The sequence below is a fragment of the Hippocampus zosterae genome, chromosome 5, assembly GCF_025434085.1.
Source record: "Hippocampus zosterae strain Florida chromosome 5, ASM2543408v3, whole genome shotgun sequence".
Taxonomy (NCBI): Eukaryota; Metazoa; Chordata; class Actinopteri; order Syngnathiformes; family Syngnathidae; genus Hippocampus; species Hippocampus zosterae.
Genome location: NC_067455.1, coordinates 17,362,992 through 17,388,528, shown reverse-complemented (window position 1 = coordinate 17,388,528; position 25,537 = coordinate 17,362,992). Strand labels below are relative to the sequence as shown.

Sequence of the window (25,537 nt, the reverse complement as noted above, 5' to 3'; positions counted from 1 at the left end):
ACACCCTAAAGCTAAATTCAGTAACATGTGAGAGAGTATGTGTTCTTGACAATAAGGTACAAACTTTTACGATACCTGAATGTTTCCCATCACCCCCGTGGACTCCATACGACTGGCAACGTTCACTGTGTTTCCCCAGATGTCGTAGTGAGGTTTGCGGGCACCAATCACACCTGCTAAAACTGCTCCTTTATTCAGACCTGATGGAGGCCATGGATGAAAACAAAGAAGCAAAAATATATATATATATACTGTATATTAGGTATTGCATATTACAAGTGACTGAGAATCATACTTTTATCAATGTATATTTTCCTTTCTTCCTTTTCATTTCGTTCCGGGTTTCATTCATCAGTACAGAACTGAAACCAATGTTGATTCGTGTACCATATTTGTATTTGGGTCGCAGCCTTTTTTGTTTTGTTTTGTTTATTGTACATTGCACTATTTAATGAAAGGACTGCAGAGATATGGTAATACATTCAAAGAATATATTTGGGAGTGAGATAACTCAACCGTACATTAACAATGCATGGGAAATTAGACTTCATAAATGGTCATTTAAAGGATACCATTCAAGTCCCGTATCACTCTGGAATTCCTGAAGAACCCCTAAAAGGGTGACGTGCCAGATGGTTTATTTCACGCTTCCTGTGTGGAATTTGCATGTTCTCCCTGTGGGTTTTGTGGGTCTCCCTGCGCGGGTTCTCTCCGGGTAATCCGGTTTCCTCCCACATCCCAAAAACATGCATGGCAGGCTAATGGAACACTGAAAATTGTTCTGAGGTGTGAGTGTGAGCACGGATGCTTGTTTGTCTATGTGCGCCCTGCGATTGGCTGGCAATCAGTTCTGGGTGTACCTACTGCTCGAAGACAGCTGGGAAAGGCTCCAGCACACCCGTGACCTTTGTGAGGATAAAGCGGATGATAAATTTATAAAATCTGCTGGAAGTCCACTGATAGATTTGTGATTACAAATCAGACAATGTTTCTATGCCAAATTAGTACGTTCATGTCATGCCAATGTTTCTCATATAAGTTTTTTTTTTTTTATATACTGTATTATAATATTACAGTGAACCCCCACTACTAGTGAGGGATCGGGACCGGCCTATGAATAGTGCATTGGAGGGAAAAAAGAAAATAAATAACCCAAATAAATAGTCCCCAAAACACAGATGATTCAATATACATTTTCACTGGAAAACACAGGAAAAAATTTGGGGGATCACCCGCTAAAACCATAATATACCACCACAAAATGAAAAATATTGAGAAAAAAAGGTCATTTGCGGATACCAAACGGCGAGTATTCTGGGGTCCACTATATAATCTAATACAAACCACATATGAAAGCAGCTAAACTGTGAAGACGTACCGATTCGTAGCATGAAGTTGTTGAAGGATTGGTAGTTTATGTTCATGAGTGTGACCTTCATGGCCAGCGCAAAGTCCGCCAGGTCGGCCAGGTGCTGCCAGCGCTCTTTGTCGGACTGCTCCTCCTTCTACCGAACAATGTCCGAATTAGTATGAATATATTTTTTTGTGGTAAGTTGATCAGTGACACAGAAAAACACAACAATGTCGAGTGACCATACTGACCTTGGTACAGGCGTACCCATTGTTGACGTCAGGAGTAACACCTGACGCGGCCATGTAGGTGCTTCCGATGGTCTTGATTTTTGTGATGTAGCGAAACTGAGGCTCATCCAGTAACTGTAATGGATTTTTTTGTGCCTTAATAAATTAAACTGGCATTTGGAAACTTCATTTTGTATTTCCTTGGGTAGTCTCTGTGTGATATTAAAAATGGTTTGATGAACCGAAACCTTTGTATGCGATAAATATGCAAAGAACACAGAAATGAGGAAGGGGCAAATGCTATTTCACAGCACTGTACATTAAACACAGATACTTGTACCCAAATCACGATAAGAGTATACTTTGTACCCCAATTTAAATTCATTCTATGACCCGAAGCGAGAACCATTTATTTTCCTTTTTGAAGTCGCATGACCAGTACAGAAAGCATTACCCACAATTTGTGAAGGAACTGGGATTGCGAATTGCGAATTTAAGGGACATTAATGTGTAAAACAAAGAGCTGAGGTGAGAATATGTGAAGGGTTCATTTCCAGTCCATACGCTCCAAATCCTCTAACAATATTACATGGGTGGGCAAACTACGGCCCGCGGGCCGGATCCGGGCCTTTGGTCTTTTTAATCCGGCCCACCAAAGATTGGTGCACAATTAACTTTTGATTGCATTCATTTCCTTTGGAATTGTAATGACAGGTATTTCAACACCAGGTGGCACAGTTACTTCAAGTTGCAGAGCACAGGGAGGGAGGGGAAGACGAAAAAAGAGGGAGAAAGTAATGACCATGGAAGGGAAAGTGATATGTATCCGATTAAACGAAGCGGGTAACAAAGTACGAAACATTCAGGAGACGCCTGGAGTCAGAAAGACTCAAATCTACGAGACATTGAAAAACAAGGAAGCGATCCCAGCTGTCTTTGGGCAGTAGGCGGGGACACCCCGACTCGGTTGCCAGCCAATCGCAGGGCACACAGAGACAAACAAACATTTGCGCTCACATTCACACTCCACACAGGAAGGCCGGAGCCAGAAACGAACCCTGCACCTGTGCGCTGTGAGGCCAATGTGCTAACCAGTCGGCCACCCTGTCGGCTGTCGAAATGTTGTTGTCGTTTATTCCCTACAGTGTCAAACAAGTAATGCACAAGAGGAAAACCTTTGGTAAACCAACTTACACTGTCAAAGTCTGAGATGATCTCGTTGAGGAAGCGTAAGCATTCAATGCCACCATTGTTGATGCTCTCCTCTGTGTAGAAGTCGGAGAAGTTTGGGATGGACGCAAACATGACTCCGATCTCATCATACGACTGACTGTACAACTCCTAGAACACAGCAAGTTAACAGGAGATTGAGAATGTTGGTAATGATCCATATCTGCATGACCCAATAAATCATGTACTGTACAAGCAGAGTGAAGGACCATTTGAGGGGCGGGGGGTGAAGAGCACAGTAATCTGTTGATGTCACCTCATCTCTTTTCTTGGAGCCCAGGAAGTGTCGAGCAACATGTTCAGGAAGCATGTTGGTCACCAAGGCTTCATTCCATCGTCTCATCTCATACACCTTCTCTTTTTGCTCATGAACCTCAAGCTTCCACAGGAATAGTGTGCGAGCAAGCTTCTCCACCTTCAGGGTAACAACAGCTCATCATCACAAGCTTTGTCAACATAGAGACCAAAATTCTCATGATATTAGAAAAACTTGTTATATAATACTGTATGGCAGGGATTCCCCAACCTTCTTTGACCAAAAATCTACTTTTTAATCAACAAACCTCCCGCGACCGACCTGCTAACCGCACGAGCTCGCATCGCTCGTTCATGCATACGCTGTGATGAGCAACGGCCATAATGGCCTCTAACATGAACAAAACAAAAAAATAAAGTAGATTCAAGAGTTTCTGAGTTTGTGAAAAGGAACTCACTGCCTACCTTACTAGAGACCTGACGCAGAGGCAGAAACTATCGTATGTATGTGTATAGTTTTAAAAAGCTTTTCATGGCGCTCCAGATTCCCATTCTTTGCCAGTGCCATCGGTGAATTGTACATGCAATGGGGAATTAAAAAAAATATATTATATATATATACAGTTGATATTGCAACAGCTGTGATCGCAAGCTGCAATTGCAGACTGCTGACCGCGAACAACTTCTGGCACCGTTGGTTAAAGTGGAGCTGCTTTTTTCTTGTATACAGTATACTGTATATATATATATTTTTTTAAATAGTTTTTGTGAGAAAGTGAAATTGATCGGATGCTTAGGGTGCAGTGTACACGAACAAAAAATTATATAATGTTAATCACACCCACACAGATACACAAATGTTTCTTTTTTCCTATTTCGTTTTTCCAGCCCTCGTGGTCAACTTGGGACCAGTCCATGGGCTACCGGTCGATCGCGACGGACGTATTGGACATCATTGTTGTATTGGCATACATTTGCCTAAAAATATTACTGGTACTGCGATTCCTTCGTGGATGAATATAAGATATGACTATTTAAAGGTTCTTACGTGTCAAATTACACAACGGCTGAGAGTACAAAGACATTCGTTAGAAGTAAAGCTTTTATTCGAGAGGAATCCTTAAGATAGTTACTAGTTAGTAGAGATGTAACGATATCCAAACGTCACAATGTGATATCATGACATGAACCTCAGAATGTTGTGTTTTTGGACATTACAGCAGTGACAATGAAATAGGGGGTGGCGTTTTATTGTCAATTGCTCTGATTGTCTCAGCGTCGAAAAAAAATCAGAATCTTTTGAGTTCACAATGCCGTGGTTGGCTGATAACACAACTAATACTTAACATTGAGGCACTTTCGTGCTAATGCACACACACATTGTGAATCAAGTAAATTTGCAGAGGAAGCCAGTGCTCCCCTTCATCTGACGATTAGTGTGGGTCTTAAACATAAGTGGCCAAACCAGGCGTAATTCAAATTAAACTGCACTAATAAAACTAATCCCCAGAAGGTGCTGGAACCGCACAAATGGAGAATAACCTGGCCTATTTAACAGATGTGGTACTTTTAATCTTGTGGCATGACTGCGATGATAATGTGCCAATAACAAGATTCTGATATCGCACTATTGCTGTGATCGTTACATCCACGTACCAGTTTGCATGTCTGCCCTAACACGGTTCTGTAACTGACAACCAGTAGGGTAGTTTATGTATTGTACACATACAAATGAAATTGCACATGAAAAGGAACACAAATGCACACGCAAATACACAGTGAGCTCGTTAGCTCGACGGATATTTGTCAATAGACATTCACAGACAAGACAGACATTTATAGTAAGTAAGCAATATTAACTTACATGTCGGGAGAAATAATAAAAGCTGACCATCATAGTGAAGATCATAATTGTCATGGTCAATTTGGATGGCACTAAGTATGACCTAGGAAGAAGAACAATGATATCCAAATATTAAAAGTTACAAAAATCAATATTACATAAAATGTGTGGGAATGTTTAGGGACAAGTTTGATGAGCAAAGAAATCAAAACATAACCGGTACTAAAAATCTATGCATGAGCTTTTTTTCCTCACCTGTAATCATGAAAGCGGGCTATGTCATAGCGGTCAAAGATGTCCCTCCAGCTGTATATATTAACGACACCAGTAGCCACTGTGATAAGCAGCATCAGTGTGAGTTTGACCATGTGACTAACTTGAACCAGCATGGTGGTGGCCATCAGTGCGAGTACAGCAATGTAGCTGTAATATTTGGGGTTGTTCAGACAACCTTCAGGGCTCGACAAGATGGAGGATAAGGATGGCGGGGATGCCACCGAGGTGCTGACTGACAAAGGACCTTGAGGCAGACAACTCAGCTAGAAGATGGAGAGAAATGAGTAATGAGCTCAGTAACTATCCATCTCAAATCAGTGCCTCCTATTATTAACTTGCAGCTCGACAGCTCTCCACTCAGATATAGCTTTTGCGGATATTGCACAAAGCTTACCATGTCAACAATGTCAGCCATGGTAAGTATGAAGATGGCTGCCATGGCCCAGGTGTTACGAGCCCAGCGAGTGTGGTCAATCCAAGTTGAGAAACCAACAAGCTTCTTTGGAAAAACCTTGCCAAAAGAAAAAAACAATGTCTTTATATGAAATAGAAATGCAGGGATGAATGAAAATGCCAGAAATGAACATTCTCTCATTGAATATTGTTGGCTGAAAATGGCCCAAAAGTGCACTTTGAGTTTTCAGATGAAAGATTTTTGTCATTCAAAAAACGTGGCCGAAACAGGGGTGTTGCGATAACGCAAGCAAAAATTCCCCGCAGCCCCGGCAGTCAGCTATCGGACCAGATCAAGAAGGCTGCATCGCCAATGAAGAGCTCTGCGGTGGCCTGGGTTCAACTTTTTTTTTTTAAAGGTTTTAGGGTAGTGTAATTTATTTCATTGTTTTGGTTTTCTGCCTTGGTCCGCACTATTTATATCCGACAAGGAAGACTGTGGTGACTAACAAGCTAGTATTGTTGCCCAATCTTCTGAATCAATTCTGCCAATAAAATGTTAAACTTAAACTCAGTCCTCTGAATAGAGAAACATTGCTGTCACACACACAAAAAAAGCCTCATTGTCACTACCTTTTCATTATCATTATTACATGTTAGCCCGTGTAAGTAATGTGCTTACTTCACATTATGATCTAGTTAAAACAAGCAAACAAACAAAAAACTCCCCCCAAACAATTAACTGTTGCAATACGAATACATTCTGGTACATTCGCTGAGTTGTGTAATTCCTGCAAGGCACTTATGCTCATGACATTGCAATGTGTTGTAATCTTGATCCTGATAGAGGAACCTGGAAAATTATTAACATCGACTCATCTTTATTCTCAACTCAGCACAGTCATTTATTGACTGTGCTGTGAATTGGGCAGGCGATCAATTCTGCTGGATCAAATGCATTTGAATTTCCATGGTGAAGCAGTCTGAATCTAAAGTAGTGGGCACGCGACCACATTGAAGCATTCATTTAAGTAAATATTTAAACAAGTCATGCCTTTATCAAATATTAACATCTGTCTTCATACAATATACCAAAAGGTAAACAGGCCCATATGGCTTGGCCTTACTGCTAAAAACCTCTGAGAGAGGATCGATCCCAGCTTGGAGCTTTATTTTCCAACAATCAATAGGTACATCCACTCACCCTAATCTGCAATAATAATAATAATAATGATTAAAGACCATGCGTTACCATCTATATATATATTGCGCGTCGTCCTGCATGCGGTCTGTCCTTCCGTCTGTCCCTTTTCAAAACGTACCTACTTCACCGCGCCACTGCGCGCCGCCACTGCGCCGCTCAGGCAGTGGCTCACTACGATCGCGCGGGCAACTTAGCGAAAAAATGTTGTCTACCCACAAGCATTGCAATAAAATTGTTAGTTATTTAGTAGAGCTAAACATCTCTTTATTTTCGCGATAAGCAATGAAGATGAACAAAAAGTTGAACCAAGCAACAACACTTTTGTCGGCCGAAGGCCCACCTTACCAGCCTTCCGCAGGAACTAGCTGAGGAGCCGCCCGGAGGGCGGCGAACCAGCTACTCTTAACATAATTCTGGTTTCTTTTGCTTATGTTTGTGGGACCCTCGACAATTTCTCAAGGGGCAAAGGAAAAACACAGATGATCCTGTGAACACACCATATACTGCGTTTGCCATATTTATTTTATGCAAATTAAATGATTGCATGAAAACGACTAGAGCCTTTTGTCTTTTTGTTGTTTCGCACAGAAGGCAGCGAAGGCAGGGTGTGCAGTATAGCATTAGATTTTATTTTATGAATAGATCAGGGATGAGCAACTTAAATAATGGAGGGGCCCACAAATATTAATCAGTGATATTGGAGGGGCGACACACTACAGGTTATGACAACTTGACAAAATGATCCTCAAATCAAATCATAAAACTCTTTCGACTAACCCTGGGAAAGATGGCGGCCATTGAACAGATTGTCAGGATGAGGAGTAGAACTTCCCCCACTGCAAAAGTTATGTAATTTGCAATCAACCTGTTAAAAAGACAAAAATCTTGTTAGTTAGCGGTCAACAAGCAAGAATAAAGTGGAAGATTCAGACAATTTAAATTTCCAATAAAGTTCAATAATTCAACCCCAAACAACACAACTCAAAAAGTGAGTGCTGTGGTAATCAGTAAATGCATGTTGTTTCTATTCCGCGTTTTTTGCATAATTGATGGGAAATGTTTTTGTATCTGAACCCACTGGCCTCGAGAACTAACCTGGGATCAATGAGGGCCTCCATGGCAGCAGTGAAGAGCAGAACCATGCAGGAGCAGCAGAAAGCAGCTCCACTCTGCTTCTCCTTCTCCACCGAGTAGCGAGTCTCCAAGTCGGGGTCAACAAACCTCAGGGAGAGACGGTTTGTGTGTTTCCCCTTCAAACTGAGGGGGAAAAGAGGACCTCAATACTCACATCAAACATTTCATTCTGAAACATCGTAGCTACAAATGGGAAAATCTCCTTTTCGCAAGCTTTTCTACATCAAAACTTTTAAAAAAAAATACCTCTGAAACTTGAAGTGCTAGAAAAGACGAAAGCCATTTTAAAATCAGTACCAAAAAACATTCAGGGACACAAAAAGCCATCCCCCATTTAAATTTGTTGACCAGTGTAATTAACAGCAGCACATACAATAAAAGACATCTTTATTTATATCACGCTTTCGCACATCATTGACTCATTATTTATGTATAGTGATTTAGATTACATCAGGCAGCAATGTACTAGGCTATTTAACTATGCATTCATTGTCCGAACCGCTGTGTCCTCACTAGGGTCACTGGAGCCTATCCCAGCTGTCTTCGGGCAGTAGGCGGGGGACACCCTGAATCGGTCGCCAGCCGATTGCAGGGCATACAGAGACAAACAACCATCCACGCCCACACTCACACCCAGGGACAATTTAGAGTGGTCAATCAGCCTGCCATGCATATTTTGGGAATATGGGAGGAAACCGGAGTACCCGGAGAAAACCCACGCAAACTCCACACAGGGAGAGCGGAGCTGGAATTGAACCCGGTACCTCTGCACTGTGAAGTCGACGTGCTAACCACTGGACTACCGGGCCGCCCGCTATATAACTACAACTCTTCAAAATGGCTATCAAGTGCAATTACATCATTTCACAGAATTCTCCTCATTATTTTTATTGGTCAGAGTTATTGCGATTTCATTTTATTAAATACCCCACTGACCAGGGATAGTCAACATGAGGCTCTTTCATCCTTCTCTCATGGCTCTTTGTGCCTTTGCTGTGACACAGGAGCAAAAATCACATTAACCCGTAAAGTCATTATTCTAACGGGCTATTACTTCCCAAATACGTATTTGATATTGTTAAGTGAAATAGTCCTCGCTCCACTTTTCAAAGTTTTCATTACATGCAGAAATACAATTTTGATTTCTCTGTAGCAGTTAACTCATCTCATAAATGTAAACCACGATAGTTTTTATACATAAAAAGGGGTGGAGTCCAAATGGCTCTTTTCCTATTTAAGGTTACTATCCCCTGCCATTGACCAGTGAAATCATTGAGATAGTCAGGCAGAGTCACATCGAAAGTGCCCCTGGACATAACAGAGTCCGATGGATGGGAACACAATTTCACAATTCACTCTGCACGAAATATAAAATACATATTGACCGAAAGTCAACTGGAATAGGCTGCAAACCGAATGAGGACAGGTGGTACAGAATTAAATGGACGGATGTTGCAAATAAATGAAAACATCTGCTAGATTGGATTATTCTTTACACCCCTAATGCTGTTCAGTTTTGGCATCTTATTTTTGAAAGCATTAACATATTTTCATTAAGTGCTCTATTGAATTAGGCAACTACCGTAATAAACTTTTTGGTGGGGTCTAAAAGTAAAACTCTTTTTTTTCCATTGTATTTTTGCTTAGGATCCTAAGCTAACAGAAAAAAATTAGACTCACGCTTGGACAGTTTCTCGCTCCAAAAGAGCTTCATTTAGCAGTTTGTTGAGCTCCTGTTCGTTCTCTTGGGCATCAATCACCCTTTCAGCCAGATCTCGCAGCCGTAGCCTTCGGCGAGGATTTGGGAAAGAGGGGTTGACAACCTGCGGGTCACAAAATTGCTGTCATTATCAAGGTCATGTCATTGTTCTTTCTAACACATCGCTGAAGAAGAAAGAAAAAAAAGTTCAAGACAAAATCTGAACAATCTGATCATGCCACCAAAGTTAGCAGAATTCCAGATTACATGTTTTTCGATTAATCCAAATTTGGATTTTTACAACAACACTCTAAATAGGTTTTTATCATCTTTTTTATTTTCTTTTTAATTAAAGTCTTTGTAAAGTATTTGAGAGTTCAGAAAACCCCGTGAATCCATCTTGTCCCGAGACCGCTGATTTGCACTGAGCCGCACCGCTGGCAGTGCGGACAAATTACAGAGCAACTTCTTTGGGGGTGGGATATGCGGCTGTGATGAAAATTTTCTCGGTTGGCAATCGGTTTGATTCAAAAATCAACTTGTGTTATTTTAAGACACCTTTGATCCACTACCACACAACGCCATTAAGCCATCTGTGCCAATTGAGATAACAGAGAACTCAGCTGGTCAAACTAGACATGTCGGTGATTTTTACCCATTGCAGCGATTGGTAAAAACAAAAGTTGGGTAGGCACAAATGGCCATATCACCCAAACTGCGCAAAGTACGACTGAATGTCCCGCCGTTTTCGAGGAGATTGTATTGGAGCAGTCCCACTGTGGAGAACCTCTTTGAGTGATTCACGTATCAATATGGCTCTTGCCACTAATGATGTTTGTTTTGTAAAACGGTGTCATCTGAAGTCGGATCTGAGAGATTATGACTGTTTACCCTGGTGTCCAGTTCTTCAGGTTCTTCTGGTGTGGTGCAGGCTGTGTTCACGCTACCATTACACTCTGTGGTGTTGATCAGCAGAGGGGAGTTTCCATTGGATGAAGTTACAGATAATTTCTAATTGGAAACAGGTAAAAAAAATAGAATGAACACTTAATTGTAGGTGAACAGTTAGTTTTGTGTAAAATAGTAGTCAGCCGATGTAATGAAACATACCTCGGCAATAAAGCACACTTGTCAGTCACATGTTCCAGTACTTTGGCTGACATGACAAATAAATAGATTAAAAAAAAACTTCTAAACTTTGTCTGAGATAAAAAATTAAATACCTGGAAACAAAAACCAAAAGGCCGATATCTCCTTACATACAGTACAGTATTTATTTGATTCCAAACTCAAATGGTTTCAGTCTACAGTGGAAATAAAATGGAATTGGCCTCACTTATTCTTTGGGAGTGGGGTCCCTGGATAGGTACGCGCGTGTGTGTGTGCGTGTGCGTGTGTGTGTGTGTGTGTGTGTGTGTGTGTGTGTGTGTGTGTGTGTGTGTGTGTGTGTGTGTGTGTGTGTGTGTGTGTGTGTGTGTGTGTGCAGTTTCTACTCACAACACTGTTGATGCCGTTTTTTCCCACGGGTCCTTTGGAAACAACTACCAGGTAGGTCTCGAGTCCTCTCTCCCTCAGGTAGTCACAGCGCTCACCTCCATTCCCTGGCTCAACTTCAAACTCCCCATGAAGACACTCCATGGTGGTCTGTGAGATGTGGACACGACTAATCCACACCAAAAGAAGGGGGCCCGGGGGAATCGTTTTTATTTTTGTTTCCGGCAACAGCAAAAGCAACACAGTCACTGTCGTATTCCAACAATAACAAAACAACCAAATTGGTAACAAAAGTCATTTGCGTCAATATTGCGTCAGCATTCTTGCTGCTGGAGGCTGTAAATTTCCCCAGTGTGGGACAAATAAAGGATATCTTATCTTATCTTACGGAGGGGAATAGGTCAGAGGTCAGGCAATTCAGGTGGGGGTGGGTATCTTAAAGGACAGCCATTACAGTTGATTGTTGCACTTATGAACCACTGTGAAAAGGAGAGCACTGCTCCCTAGGTAGAGAACCAGGTAGACATGCACGCACTCCTGAATCATAACCAGCCACCACTCAGGGTTTGCGTGGCTCGCCCTGTGCCGAAGTTATACTTAAGGTTCTGAACTATGATAAGAATCCTACCACACCTCTTTGTAGAGAACTTGAGCACACCTAATGCTGTATGTTTACCAAAATAGCAATTCAAATATGAAGCCTTGCCAGGGCCATAGAATCGTGTTCCAATCGCAAGCGCTTAATTTTCTCCCACTCCATTGGAATGAAATGTGCATTCGTGAGAACTTGATACACAACACCAAAAAATAAGACCACGTCAATAAAAGAGAGGAAAAAATGATGATTCTGACAAAAAAAAATGGAAAGAGTCAGCAATCTAGGGAATGATTTGATGGGGTGTGCACATATAGTAGATCAGGGATGGGCAACTTCAAGTGGACCATTTATATTTTATCTTTTGACCACCACAGGTACAACTTTAATGCTGGGGGGCACAGTATTTCATCAGTGCTACAGCGGGGCCACATAAGACCACACACTTCTTAACCAGATGTATGACAAATGTTAATTTACTGTAATAGGGAGAAAATACACACTCTTAATATACTGCATTTCATTTTTGATCAGACACTTTTCAATACATGTACAAAACATCCACTAAACTAACCCAACAAGAAAAGGCTTGAAGCAAACAACAACAAAAACCCCACTATTTTTTTCCCGATGCATAATTAAAGTAATGGCACAAAACTGTTGAAGAAGAACCCAATATTTAGTACAAGAATTGCTTTTGTAAGTCAACTCACTCATTTTTTACAATAGGAGGGACTGTTTTTTTCCATGCATATCATTTCAAATCCGCAAAAAAATATATATTAGGCCTACTCATGTTGTAGTACAGTATAGGGCAGTATAAGACTTAGTGTAAGTGCAACTAAGACATGTCTGTCATCTAGTATCGAATAGTAATACTACAAATTTAAAACTACAGTGGACCCCTGCACATTCGCAATTCGACACCTGTGGATTTGCATATGTTTTCACATTTTGGATTTATCCCGGTTTTGCTGTGAATTTTCCTCCATTCTCCCATTGTTCATGGAGAACGTTTTTGAATGTTTATCAGCTCATCGGCTGCCCGCCAGCTGCCCATCCCTGCAATAGATGGCTCCAGTAATAGTACAACCTGTTAATATGTTGACAGAATGAAAATCCTGGTCTGGGGAAACAATATTGACTCTTATGTATTTGGCTTGGTGGCTGAGTTCGGAAAGCACATACTGATGCAATTCATTTTCACAAATCTATAGAAAGTTGTATAGGATGGCACAAATCGAGGCGTGTTAGGCCTAGTTAGACGCCTGTTGTCTTCAGAGTGCTATTCAATATTTTAAAAAGCAACCACAGCGTGTTCTTACCCTGGTATCCCTCCAGCCTCCATCTTGTTGGCTACAGTGACATCAGTGGACCACACGTCATATTGCCATCGTTTCTGACCAAGCACTCCCCCCAAGACTGTGCCGCTGTGCACTCCCACACGCATGTCAACATCTGTTTGGGTTTTCTCACGTACATACCTAGTGTTTGTTTACAGATACATGGAATCAAATGAATGCATTGTTAAAAATACTGTCACCGCACCAGCATCCGGGGCAAGAAATAAAACAAATAATCACACACGCACAGGCACTCATGCAGAAAGATCCCTCAACTAATGCACTTTCTTTCACGGCCACACACAACAAAAATCTATGTGAGTCTGTCTGAGTGATCAATTTTCCATTGAGCATGTGACAGACCAGCGCGCTTCACAAGCGAATGCTGTGATTGCCTTCTGGGAATTTGAAATACACAGCTCGACTGTACACTCACGAGATGGCCTCAACCATGGCGAGGCCCATCATGATGGAACAGGCAGCATGGTCCTCCCTGTAGTCTGGCAGCCCGCAAATACAGTAGTAACAGTCTCCGAGGATCTTGATTCTCAGCTGGTGATATTTCTGAAAAGGTGGTTATGGTTTTAGTCAGAGCAAGGATATACTTTATCTTGCATGAGTTTAAACTACTGATGTTTATTTTTAAAGTGCAAATTTGTGTTGGCTAACTATCCAGTTCAACTCTGATTACTTTTACTGATAGCAAACATGTATAATTGGTGCAATTAGAAAGAAATAAAACTCACGGGATTAGCTTTATTCTCATTGAAAAAAAATGCCCACAGCTTTAAGAAACCTAATACAGTGGTAAAAGTAACAGCAGAATATTGTACAAATATGCTAAATCCCATAAACTAAATGTTGTTAGTTATCCGCATCACAAATCTATACTGTACATAAATTATCTCCCGATTGTCAAAAAGAATGTAAATGCACGTGTATAACCGGATTGCTTAATACTAAGACTCACTGCAGCTAGTTTGTCAAACCGAGCAAAGAGTTCATTGAGCAGTTTGACCAGCTCCTGAGCGCTGCATGATGATGACAGCTGGGTAAAGCCCACAATGTCTGCAAACAAAATACTGCACAACAAGACATCGAGACAAAGCAATGCATTAGTACAATAACACATTCATTTGAAGGGTGATGACTACTGTAGACGTCAATGAACCATGCAGTAGTTGTCAAAATCTACAATACAGCTTGAAGGAGGGGAAGTAAAATTCTTGGCACATTTACGTAACCTCAAACATATTTTGTGTTTTTCAAGATGAATTGGCCTGAATATAAGACGGTGTTTTTTGCAGTGAAATAAAACTAAAAAAGTGGGGGTCGTCTTATATTCAGGGTCTGGACATTATACACATTCACGATGCTAGATGACGCCAGATATCATTGAAGCGAATGTTGAACTTGACTCCCCTGGCCAAAGTGAAACCCTGTCACGAAGAATAAAAATAAAAATAGCGGTAGCACGAGTAAGAAAAATAAAAAATAGCGGTAAGAAAGAAAAGAAACTAATGGAAGAGATATCAGAAAATGGAGACACGTAGCGACAATCTGGAGAAAAGTGGGTCGAAGATCGGCCAGGTTAGCAGCTGAGGAGAAGTTAACATGTAATTTAGATTTCATAAACCAGAAGCCATTCATTTACGAATGTGATTGCACTTTAGTTTACATATTTAAATGTTCAGATATTAAGGTTGAATGAGGCAAAAATAATATGCTTTTTCTCTCAAATATATTGTTAGAATCATTTGTTTCAGATGTACTGTAATTATTTTCTGTATAAAAATTAATTTGGTGTTCAAAAAGTTTTTTTCAAACTTGACTCTTCAAAAAGAGGGGGTCGTCTTATAATCAGGGCCGTCTTATATTCGGGTCAACACGGTACAGTGATCCCTCGCTATTTCGCGGTTCGTTTAGCGCGGCTTCGGTGCATCGCAGATTTTTTCAAACATTCATAAATTTTTTTTATGAAGTCCGCAAAAATCTGTGTCTAAGTGTTGTTTACTATGCGTGCTAGTGTGTGGCACTCTGCTCAAGCGCGGAAGGTCCACGAGCAGTGTGTGTGCGTGCACATGGACTAGCAGGTGAGTGTACAGGTATGTGTGTTGCTGAGAGAAAGAGAGAGAGAGAGTGAGAGAGAGAGAGAGAGAAAGACTTATAAGAACAAAAATAGGTCTCTCCATCTTTAATTATCCAAACAACCTTAATTGACGAATAATAAACAGTCTTGCGCCACGCCTGCGGATCCGATCGCTGGCCAGTGTGTGTGTGTGTGTGTGTTTGTGTGTGTTTGTGTGTGTCTGTGTGTGTTAGTGCGCTCTGCTCAAGTGCAAAGGCTCACGTGGGGCAATTTTTAAAAAATATATATGTTAATTGGTCGCTACTTCGCGGATTTTCGTTTATCCCAGGTGGTTTTGGTCCCCATTAACCGCGTTAAACGAGGGATTACTGTATATTGAATATTAGTTGCTACATTACCTGACATTTTCATGTCTGTACATGTACATGGTGTTAAACTGTTGCATCTCTTTCTGACTGGGCTCCTTTTTCATGTCCTGCAGCATCTCGTCAGCTATGTGTTTGGGAAGGATGGACAGCAGCAGGCGTTCCTGGAGAAGAAACAAGCCATGAACTCTCCTTCAGAGGAAGCACAGAGCATCAATTGTGATTGAAATAAACAGTGCTGGCACATCAGATCAACATTTTGATCATGATTTGGGAATGAAAGAATCAACTCGTCAGAGAACAATCTGATTGATAAAGATGTGCATCCTAATTTCTAAAAGAATAGGTTACTCAGATGAAGAAACGACTTAAATATTGAATCTTTGGTTGAAGTTGGTTGCCCCCCCCGCCCCCTCCAACAATGCATACATGTTATAGCAGGCCGGAGGATTTCATGGTAACCATCGTTTCCAGTATTCTAATGTAGTTTGTAGTTTGTTTGTTGCTGACAACAATCCCAAAACTTTTCTAGCACACCTCACGCCGTGCTGTTTGTTGCACCGATGCACAATTGTGCACGCATAAGCACAACTGAAGTACAGGGGGAGTAAGGGAGGCACATAAAGGGTTACGTGGGGGCGCTTTTAATATGAATCCAAATTTCACAGTGTGGCGGATAAGAAACAATTAACTGATCGGGTTGACTTTGTAATTGCACGTACAGTATATCATCTTGGGCGGCTAATTGTCATGGTAACAGACAGTACAACATACTCCACACTTGATTGGTTGGTGGCACTCATCTGCCAGCAGCCTTAGCATCCCATTCTGAAGATGATGTACTGTAATTAAGTCTGATTAAAATTGAGAGAACGAGATCCCTCTAAATGTCTCGAGTCTCAGTCAGGGTCATTTTCAGGCTCAAGTTGTATTTCGAAGCATTCTGACAGACATTGCAAAATTTAATGTGTCATCAACATGACATGGAGGATCTTGGTTAGTGAGCACATTCTTGATTGAAATAAACAATTAACCACAGTCCCGAGTTTGTTTTTTCATTTTTCACTGCAACCAACTACAACAAAATACAAGGAACAATACTGAACATTCACAAGCCTTACAAATCAAGCCAATGATTGTGCTGTTGGTTGAAACCAGTAATTTATTTATTAATGATTACCAGCAAATTAATCTTTGCTGTGTTCGACTGGAAAAAAATGGTCAGATTTTGCGGTATATGCTATATTCATGATGCCATATGAGTACAATAAAAGTGTTAAACAACATGTTTTGATCCATTTATTTTATTGAATAAACCTGGCGTACACAGCTGTTGATGTAACGTTCATTGATAATGCATAGTTTTCAAACATTTACCTTTTAAATATTATTCTTTTGAGTATCAGAATTGTTGATGATGAATATCAGTCAAAATAGAAAAGTGGTTTCCCATGATGAATGTTTACGGAACCCAAAATTTGTTACAGTGGTTTCCCATCGGGTAATCTAACGGAACCGTTAATTTCTGAAATCCTCAGGCCTCAAGCCAAGAGATGGCAGCTGAGATGTCCACGTCTTGTGAGCAACGCATTACTTCCTAGAAGCGTCAGCAACATCAAAAAGGCTACAAATGCCTTTTGAATGTTCACTACTTGAAGTTAAAGTAGTTGACATAAAGCTGTCTTTAAACGCAGACATATTGTATTTTTGACCTCTGACCTGTTGCTGGCTTTGCTCCTCCAGGTTGAGTTTGACCTCGAGCGATTGTCTTGCCTCAAGAAAAGCCTTTCTGTGCTTCCGGTCTGCCATGTAGTATGACATGACGCCCACGGTGATGGCACAAACATAGATCACAATGTTGGCCAGGAGCTGAAAAAAAAACCCCAAAACAACAACAAGGACACAGTTTGCTGAATGGTTTTTGGTAACACGCTTCTGACAAAAGTATATTGACAGGCCGTCGAACCAGCCGCTTGTTTTATTTCCATTATCATGATTGGCCAACGGCATATTCTAAAAATAACACAGCCCTCATTGAACATACAACTTGATGATTGCACTGTACTTGTTGCTTTGAGTTTGCCTTATTCAAGTCAAAGAATTACACCCAAAGAAAAGGCCCAAATTTAGAATAAGCGCTTATCTCAGGTCAAATGTTTCTAACATGAAAATAAAATTCTATTTTTACGATACACAAATACATTTGGCAATAATCGGTGCAAGTCGTTCCATGACTGCCTTCCCAGGGGATCCTTTATAGCTACATGCAAAAAAATTTGAAAAGAATGTATCTGTTGTTTAGCACGAATTAAACCCGAATTGCTCCTTGGAAAAACCATCGCCAGAAGGGTCAGAAAAAAAAAAGAAGTCGTTCAATATACTGACCAAAATCGCTAAATTTGCAACTGTGATTAATTGAGCTGCTCTGTGCCTGCAGCCATGTTGTCAGTGCAAGCAGAACACATCGAGGGGAAGCTCTCGGAACTTCAGAAGTAGATGGGGAAAAAAAATTTAACTCACAAAAATTTAACTGATGAATTGCCCAGCCCCGCATACCGGGCAATCGAGTACCGCAACACCTGTTCACACTGACGTTTAAACGCCACCCGCCCCCCAAAAAATAACACATTCACTCGTGTGAGAAGCAAAGCATTGAAATATTTTGCAGTTGTTCTTAGATATTTGTGAAATGCAACTAAACACAGAACACAGAATCAATGTTTTTTGAGGTGACTTTAAAATATGAGGACAGTAATTAGAGGATGAAAGGTGCCTAGTAATAGAGAAATATTTAGACCTTCAGCAGTTCAGAAAGAGAGCGCAAGAAACAATCCAGGGATATTCGTGTTAATTTTATTTCATTACAAAGACAAAAAAGCAGAGGTTTTTCCTGAAAATGTCAAATTTGACAAGGAGCAGGTAGAAGGATCAATGTGATAATGATTTTGTGACAGGGAATATTCAATTTTCACATACTTCCATTCAAAATTGGGTTTATAATATACAGTATATACTATTACTGTGAATGGATTCAATATTGTGCCATGATTTAAATTTATGTACAATGAACATGTACCGTATTTTACAAAACATAAGGCACACTTAAAATCCTTTAATTTTCTCAAAAATCGACAGTGCGACCTATGTATGGACGAATTTGAGCTTTTCGGTTTGTCATCTTTCATTCAAATTCCTTCCTATTCCATTCGCATTGTCATTCTCATCCAAATCTAATCCCCCCGCAGGCATCGATGTGTTTTCGTCACACAGGAACTACGACTGCTACTGTCTTCGAGGAAGATGGAAATTCCGACTTTTCCGACCTACAACCAGGAAAAGTGCACTGGAACGCCCCTTTGAACTGGGTGGTCCGAGTTACGTCAGATTCGTCCGAACCGGCTTCAATCTGATGTTACTCAACAATGGCGACCTAGACATGGAGATGCTGACCGTGAATGGAATAAAATAATTTTCAAGGTTATAATCATATATGAATCTATCATTATTTATTGTTAATTTAGTTATTCAAAATAACGTGAAATTTTGGTTAAATGAATCAAATGTTTTGAATATAAGATATTCCTTTATTTATATAAATAAAGCATATTTTGAAGAGTGTTTGATAGAGGTCAAAATAGGTTGTGATGAACGAAAACAACAAACAATTTATCGGCATCATACATCTTTGTCGTTTACGAATGCTTTCAGGTCGGAATTGGGACAATCCAACTTTGTTGGATTGCCTTTGTTGAATTCTGCATTATTCACGTTTCTGTGTCAAAGAACATGGGAATTGTAGTCCTATTAGGTGGTAAGCTCTGACGCAAGTTGAGCTTTTCTGGCAGCATATTTCCACTGTCACAATGTGGGACCAGGCTGGCGCAAGGTAAACGACACAGCCGGTGTTTTCACTTGCAATAGCTGCCGAGACTGAGCAAAAAAGGTTGGATAATGGTGAATGCATTGAGTCGTTTGCAGGTGTTAAAGTGACAATCGAGAAAGACTTTTGCAACAATGGGAAAAGCTTCAAAATTCATTCTGTATTTTTTAAAATTCTTTTGCCATGCAGACTGTTAGCATATTATTTTTTTCTGCCAAATATCGGCAACAAGCTGAAAACATGCATGTGAAGAACTCACGTTATAAGTACTCCAACGAGCACAAGTACATATTTAAACATTAATCAGCTTTATGATTTTGCCACGCATTTCACTGCAATGCAATGTGTTTATTTACTATGCAAAGCTCTTTTTCAAAGGGTTGCCTGTGTTGAGCCACAATGGCAGTAAAACAGGACTAAAAATATATCTGCAACATTTGTTTGCCATGTCCTTATTTGCATGATCAGCTCGGACTGGTTTTCATTTTGTTCTGCCCAGTTTGTGCAGTGAAACAAACAAACAAAAAAGTACAGTGACGCTCGCTGTTGTACTATGAATTCTTTTAAAGTGGAGAAAAGTAGGCACAGAGTAGTATCATCTCATTTTACTTTTCATTGATGGCGTTGCAAATAAAATGGTGATTGTCACATTTACCTAATCAAGGACAGTTGGTTTAATCGTGGCAGGGGAATCCTTTTTCCCTACTTGTTGCATTTTTTTTTTTTTGGATGCACTCTGTGGGTCTACCTTATAAATATCAACAAAAACCTATGATTTTGAACTTGTGATTTTGCCAAAGTTTGTTAGAGACTTGGTCTTCTGTTTTAAAAATAAAGTATTCTAGTTGAAAATATACATATTGTATCTTTTTAAAGGTCTTGTTGATATTTCAATAAAAGTAATACATAAATGAATAATTATCATTCAGAAGACAATAAAATGTGTGATAAGTTATTTCTTGAACTGGCTAGTTCACTGATGGTGATATCAAGTCAACATTGCTGAGAAGTCAGAGTGATTGTGAAGTTAAAACATTTCTAAAGCTACAGTATACAAGAGAATGCTCATAAAGTATCCATAATATTACCAAAGGCCAAAGTAATGACGTCAACATGTTTTTTGTTTGTTACTAACCTATTGTAAATAGAAGCCGGACATGTACAACCACATATACTGTAGGTATTTCAAAATTGTGTATTTGTGCCATTTGTGCCCTGATTTTTTTTAAGCACACACAATGACATCCCGATTGTTGTATTTCAACTCATTCCATTGTGGTGGTGCATTCGCAAAAGCTCTTACTCCACTAACTGTACAGAATACGCAGTGGACATAAAAGATACTTTACACCAACACAACTGTCTTACCCTTTGAGTTTAAATATCCCTGTTTTATGTATTTTTTTGTTTACCAATCATTCAAAAAATATTGCTCAGAGTATTCCAAGAGTAGCATGATTTATATTTTTCTTCCCTTGTCAAGTCTCACCTGTCTGCCAAGTGCTGCTCCCTGGATCTCCTCCTGTTGCTGCTGGGCGATGGTGACACCCAGAACCAGGGTGTGAACCCCGCAGGTGACAGTCGTGATGAGCACGATGGGGGTCAACCTCAAAGGCAGTGTCAGGAAAAAGGAGAAGCAGAAGAAAGCCTGCCAGCCCACTGTGTCGCTGGCCTGGTGAAAGTGGGCATAATTCAAACCCAGGTAGCAGAATATTTGAGCCGCTATCAGCACCCAAAGGGCGTAGGGCACCACCCGCCTGGAGATGCGATCTGGCAGCAGTCCGAAGCGGCACAGCAGGTAGAGGAGGATGTCTGCTAGCAGCCCCACAGACGCCACCAGGACAGGTGCCAGCTTGTCACTGGTGTAGACCACAGCACACATGACAATGATGTAGCTGTCGAAGAGAGCCGCGAACACAACCAGCACCAGTAAAGTTTCGTGTCTTTGACGCCTGAAGTAGGTCTGGTAGAGGTTCTCCAGGGACTCTGGTGCAAAGGTGAGGCGCATAAAACGAGGTAGGCAAAGGCAGCAACCTGAGCTCCTCACCGTGACCTCGTGTGTTCGCCCAACAGCCTGCCCAGGGTCAGAGGGAAGAGTCACGGAACAGTCTGCGGAATACTCAGCAGAGTACTCGGGCTCTGAGAACGCTCGATTCCGAGGCATAGTGGACGTTAAGCGTTGGAGCTTCCTGTCTGCTCTGTTGTCTCCTCTTCAACTTGAGACCCGATGGTTTTCACACAGACGCTGATCAAGTTATCGAATGCTTCACCAGCTCGCCCCTCCTTCCGCTCTGAATCCACACGTGTGTATGAAATCCCTTCCGTGTGTTGATTGTCTTGTAGGACTGACACTAGAGACACATCCGCTTACATCACTGCGTTTGCGGTCACTCCATCGAACGCTGTCGTTTGGCTCAGTCCTGTGTCCTATCCACAAACTGGGCACGCCTCCTCAGCAACATGATCCAGAGATTGTCCTTTTTTTCTCATTCAGCATCAGCAACATGACTGCTTCACGGTCTCATTTCCATTGAGGCTCTCCACAGTAATGCACACAGTCTGAGGGGTTGAATTGAAGTTGACATCCCTTAGGCAAATGTTTGCATGAGCTCCCGTTGCCATCATTCCACTGGCATGGACAGTATTTTGCATGTCGGCCTCCCAGTGTCATAATTCACATCTCCTGAATGAAGGGCAAGACAGGGGAAATTCACAATTAAACACTGCAACTTGTCACGATCATCAGGATTGCTATGGATGCGTGATCTATGTATGATCATGATGGCTCCTCTGTCATGACGAGTCAAACTGTGAAAGAGGTTGTTGCTGGATATGTATCGATACAACTATGAACATTTTTGTTTGGTCAATATTTGCCGGATTTTCGGCTCTGTACTGACGGCAAAACAGAAGAGTAAAGCATTGGTCGCTTTTGTTATCATTCGAAGTCCAGGCCCTGTGCTGTGGGCCTACCTGACTGACTGACCGACTACATGTTGCGTGGAGCCACGGACAGTTCATAAAAACACTTCCACTTTCTTAGCGTTGTTCAAACATTGAGCATCGCCGCAATAATCTGCATCCAACTGACCTTAATCAAGTCTTACAACGGACGGAATCTATCTTTGCCGTATAGAAATCCTATTTCCATTGATGTTTTAGCATTTGGGAGACTAAGAATGCATTGACTATTTGTCTGAGATGGCAATGTTTCCGTTGCGCTTTGCTGTCCAGAGTTAGTATTTTAGTAAGATAATTTTAATTCCTTTGTAACGCGAGAAACTGATATCTTGGGTCCATTCTCCCAGATGTGCAATTGTTCACTGATGCATTCACCTACCTTAACGTAGAACCTGATTTCGTGGGCTATAGTTATTCCTGAAATACAGACGCGGTGGTCATTTGCGGGAATCACACTTACTTAGATATGTTGAGCCCCAGTTTGCAGAGGATAAAGAAGTAAAGTAGAAAAAGTAGCCTCGACATGAATTCATTTGCTGTGTCCGTGCGTGTTTTCCCCTGCTTGGGTGTTTTCCGCAGACTACACAGCTTTGTCATGAATTGTAAACACCACGAAGACAATTTCCGGTCCTTCGTGGTGAAATAAATGTGTCTTAACCCAAATTTAGGAAGACATAAATGACACATTAAAGAATTTAATTCAGTGATAACGATACATGTGTGTAAAATGGTGAAAAGTAATCATACTATTCGACTGTTTTAGAATTGTTACCTAAAGAAAACGTTTGATATTCAGGTGATTTGGTGGAGTGGTGGTTCGTGAGAAGTGTAACTATGCGAATTTTCTTTTTTCCTTTTTTTAATAGGTTACAGTCCAGAACCTAAAATAAAATCCAACCATACAATTATCATAACCATAATTAAAGCAAAAGCCATGAAACAAATTCATCCAGAATCAAAATTGATCCCGTAATTGATTCTTTTGAGTATTTTTCGGAAAGGAAATTGAAACGCCTGTCATCTATTTGATAACAAAGATAGCTCTTGTTTTGAAGGAAAAGCTACTTCACTTCCAGAATAATTCTGCATTTTCTTTGAAACTTTACACTCTCCACATTTTCTTTTCGGTACCCCGCCCCTGTAACAAATTACCGAAGGGCTATTCTGTATCTCCCCCACCCCTTTAAAAAAAAAAATCTGTGTGTGTGTGTGTGTATATATATATGTTTTGGTATATATATATAACATATATATATATATATATATATATATATATATATATATATATATATATATATATATATATATATATATATAAATGTTTTGGTCTCTCTCTTTCTCTCTCTCTCTCTCTCTCTCTATATATATATATATATAAATAATACATTTTATTTGTGGACGCCTTTCTAGAAACTCAAGGACACCTTACAACAAGCAGTTAAAATCACGAATAAATGTTAAAAACAACATCAAATAAGATAAAAAAAAACAAGATAAATAAATAAATAAATAAATAAATAAATAAATAAATAAATAAATAAAAATAATGGCTTTATTATTTTATTCATTCATTCATTCATCTTCCGAGCCGCTTGATCCTCACTAGGGTCGCGGGGGGTGCTGGAGCCTATCCCAGCTGTCTTCGGGCAGTAGGCGGGGGACACCCCGAATCGGTTGCCAGCCAATCGCAGGGCACACAGCTATATATATATATATATATATATATATATATATATATATATATATATATATATATATATATATATATATATATATATATATATAATAAAAATTTAAAAAAATCCTCATCTCACCCTTCGGGTGGTGTCCTTCCCTCATTCAGCTCGGGTCCTCTACCAGAGGCCAGGAAGCTTGAGGGTTCTGCGCAGTATCCTTGCTGTTCCCAGCACTGCACATTTCTGGACTGAGATGTCCGATGTTGTTCCCGGGATCTGTTGCAACCACTCATCTAGTTTGGGGGTCACTGCCCCGAGTGCTCCGACCACCACAGGCACGACTGTCACCTTTACCTTCCAGGCTCTCTCCAGCTCCTCTCTGAGCCCTTGGTATTTCTCGAGTTTCTCGTGTTCCTTCTTTCTGATGTTTCCATCACTTGGGACCGCTACATCCACTACAACGGCTTTCCTCTGCCATTTATCTATGATCACGATATCTGGTTGGTTCGCCATTACCATCTTGTCAGTCTGGATCTGGAAGTCCCAGAGGATCTTCCCTCTGTCATTCTCCACCACCTTTGGAGGCGTTTCCCATTTTGACCTTGGGGTTTCCAGTCCATACTCCGCACAGATGTTTCGGTAGACTATGCCAGCCACCTGGTTATGGCGTTCCATGTAGGCTTTCCCTGCCAGCATCTTACACCCTGCAGTTATGTGTTGGATCGTCTCAGGTGCCTCTTTGCACAACCTACACCTTGGGTCTTGTCTGGTGTGGTATATCTGGGCCTCGATGGCTCTGGTGCTCAAGGCCTGCTCCTGAGCAGCCAGGATGAGTGCCTCTGTGCTGTCTTTCAGGCCAGCCCTCTCTAGCCACTGATAGGACTTCTTGAGATCAGCCACTTCAGTTATGGTCCGGTGGTACATCCCGTGTAGGGGCTTGTCCTCCCATGATGGTCCCTCTTCCAGCGCCTCATCTTCTGTTCCCCATTGTCTGAGACATTCTCTGAGTATGTCATCCGTTGGAGCCTTCTCCTTGATGTATTCATGGAGCTTGGATGTTTCATCCTGGACAGTGGCTCTCACACTCACTAGTCCCCGGCCTCCATCCTTTCGGCTTGCGTACAGTCTCAGGGTGCTGGATTTGGGATGGAACCCCCCATGCATGGTTAGGAGCTTTCGGGTCTTAACATCCGTGGTCTGAATCTCTTCCTTTGGCCACCTTATTATTCCTGCAGGGTATCTGATCACTGGCAGGGCATAGCTGTTTATTGCCTGGGTCTTATTCTTGCCATTGAGCTGGCTTCTTAGGACTTGCCTCACTCGCTGGAGGTATTTGGCCGTAGCCGCTTTCCTTGTTGCCAGTTTGAGGTTGCCATTGGCTTGTGGTATACCAAGGTACTTGTAGCTGTCCTCAATGTCTGCTATTGTTCCTTCAGGGAGTGAGACCCCTTCAGTGCGGACTACCTTTCCTCTCTTAGTCACCATCCGACTGCATTTCTCAAGCCCGAATGACATCCCG

The 25,537-nt window shown here is 41.1% G+C and overlaps 1 protein-coding gene across 2 annotated transcripts in view; it reads right to left on the bottom strand.

Moving 5' to 3' along the window:
• adcy3a (adenylate cyclase 3a) overlaps window positions 1-22,962 on the bottom strand; it is a 28,210-nt gene extending 5,248 nt beyond the window's left edge. Inside the window, exons 1-20 of one of the 2 annotated variants that reach the window (XM_052066548.1) lie at window positions 22,722-22,962; window positions 20,871-22,064; window positions 17,221-17,370; window positions 15,535-15,665; window positions 14,018-14,129; window positions 13,484-13,611; window positions 13,030-13,188; window positions 11,113-11,278; window positions 10,507-10,626; window positions 9,597-9,739; window positions 7,878-8,039; window positions 7,560-7,647; window positions 5,580-5,696; window positions 5,165-5,448; window positions 4,931-5,012; window positions 3,068-3,226; window positions 2,776-2,922; window positions 1,603-1,716; window positions 1,379-1,505; window positions 76-200 (exon numbers count right to left, since the gene is read on the bottom strand). In XM_052066548.1, the coding sequence (XP_051922508.1) occupies window positions 76-200; window positions 1,379-1,505; window positions 1,603-1,716; window positions 2,776-2,922; window positions 3,068-3,226; window positions 4,931-5,012; window positions 5,165-5,448; window positions 5,580-5,696; window positions 7,560-7,647; window positions 7,878-8,039; window positions 9,597-9,739; window positions 10,507-10,626; window positions 11,113-11,278; window positions 13,030-13,188; window positions 13,484-13,611; window positions 14,018-14,129; window positions 15,535-15,665; window positions 17,221-17,370; window positions 20,871-21,545 (3,189 nt within the window). In that variant the 5' untranslated portion in view covers window positions 21,546-22,064; window positions 22,722-22,962. The remainder of the gene's footprint in view (window positions 1-75; window positions 201-1,378; window positions 1,506-1,602; window positions 1,717-2,775; window positions 2,923-3,067; window positions 3,227-4,930; window positions 5,013-5,164; window positions 5,449-5,579; window positions 5,697-7,559; window positions 7,648-7,877; window positions 8,040-9,596; window positions 9,740-10,506; window positions 10,627-11,112; window positions 11,279-13,029; window positions 13,189-13,483; window positions 13,612-14,017; window positions 14,130-15,534; window positions 15,666-17,220; window positions 17,371-20,870; window positions 22,065-22,721) is intronic. The other variant, XM_052066549.1, reaches the window with a different exon arrangement.
• Window positions 22,963-25,537: the final 2,575 nt, after the last annotated feature.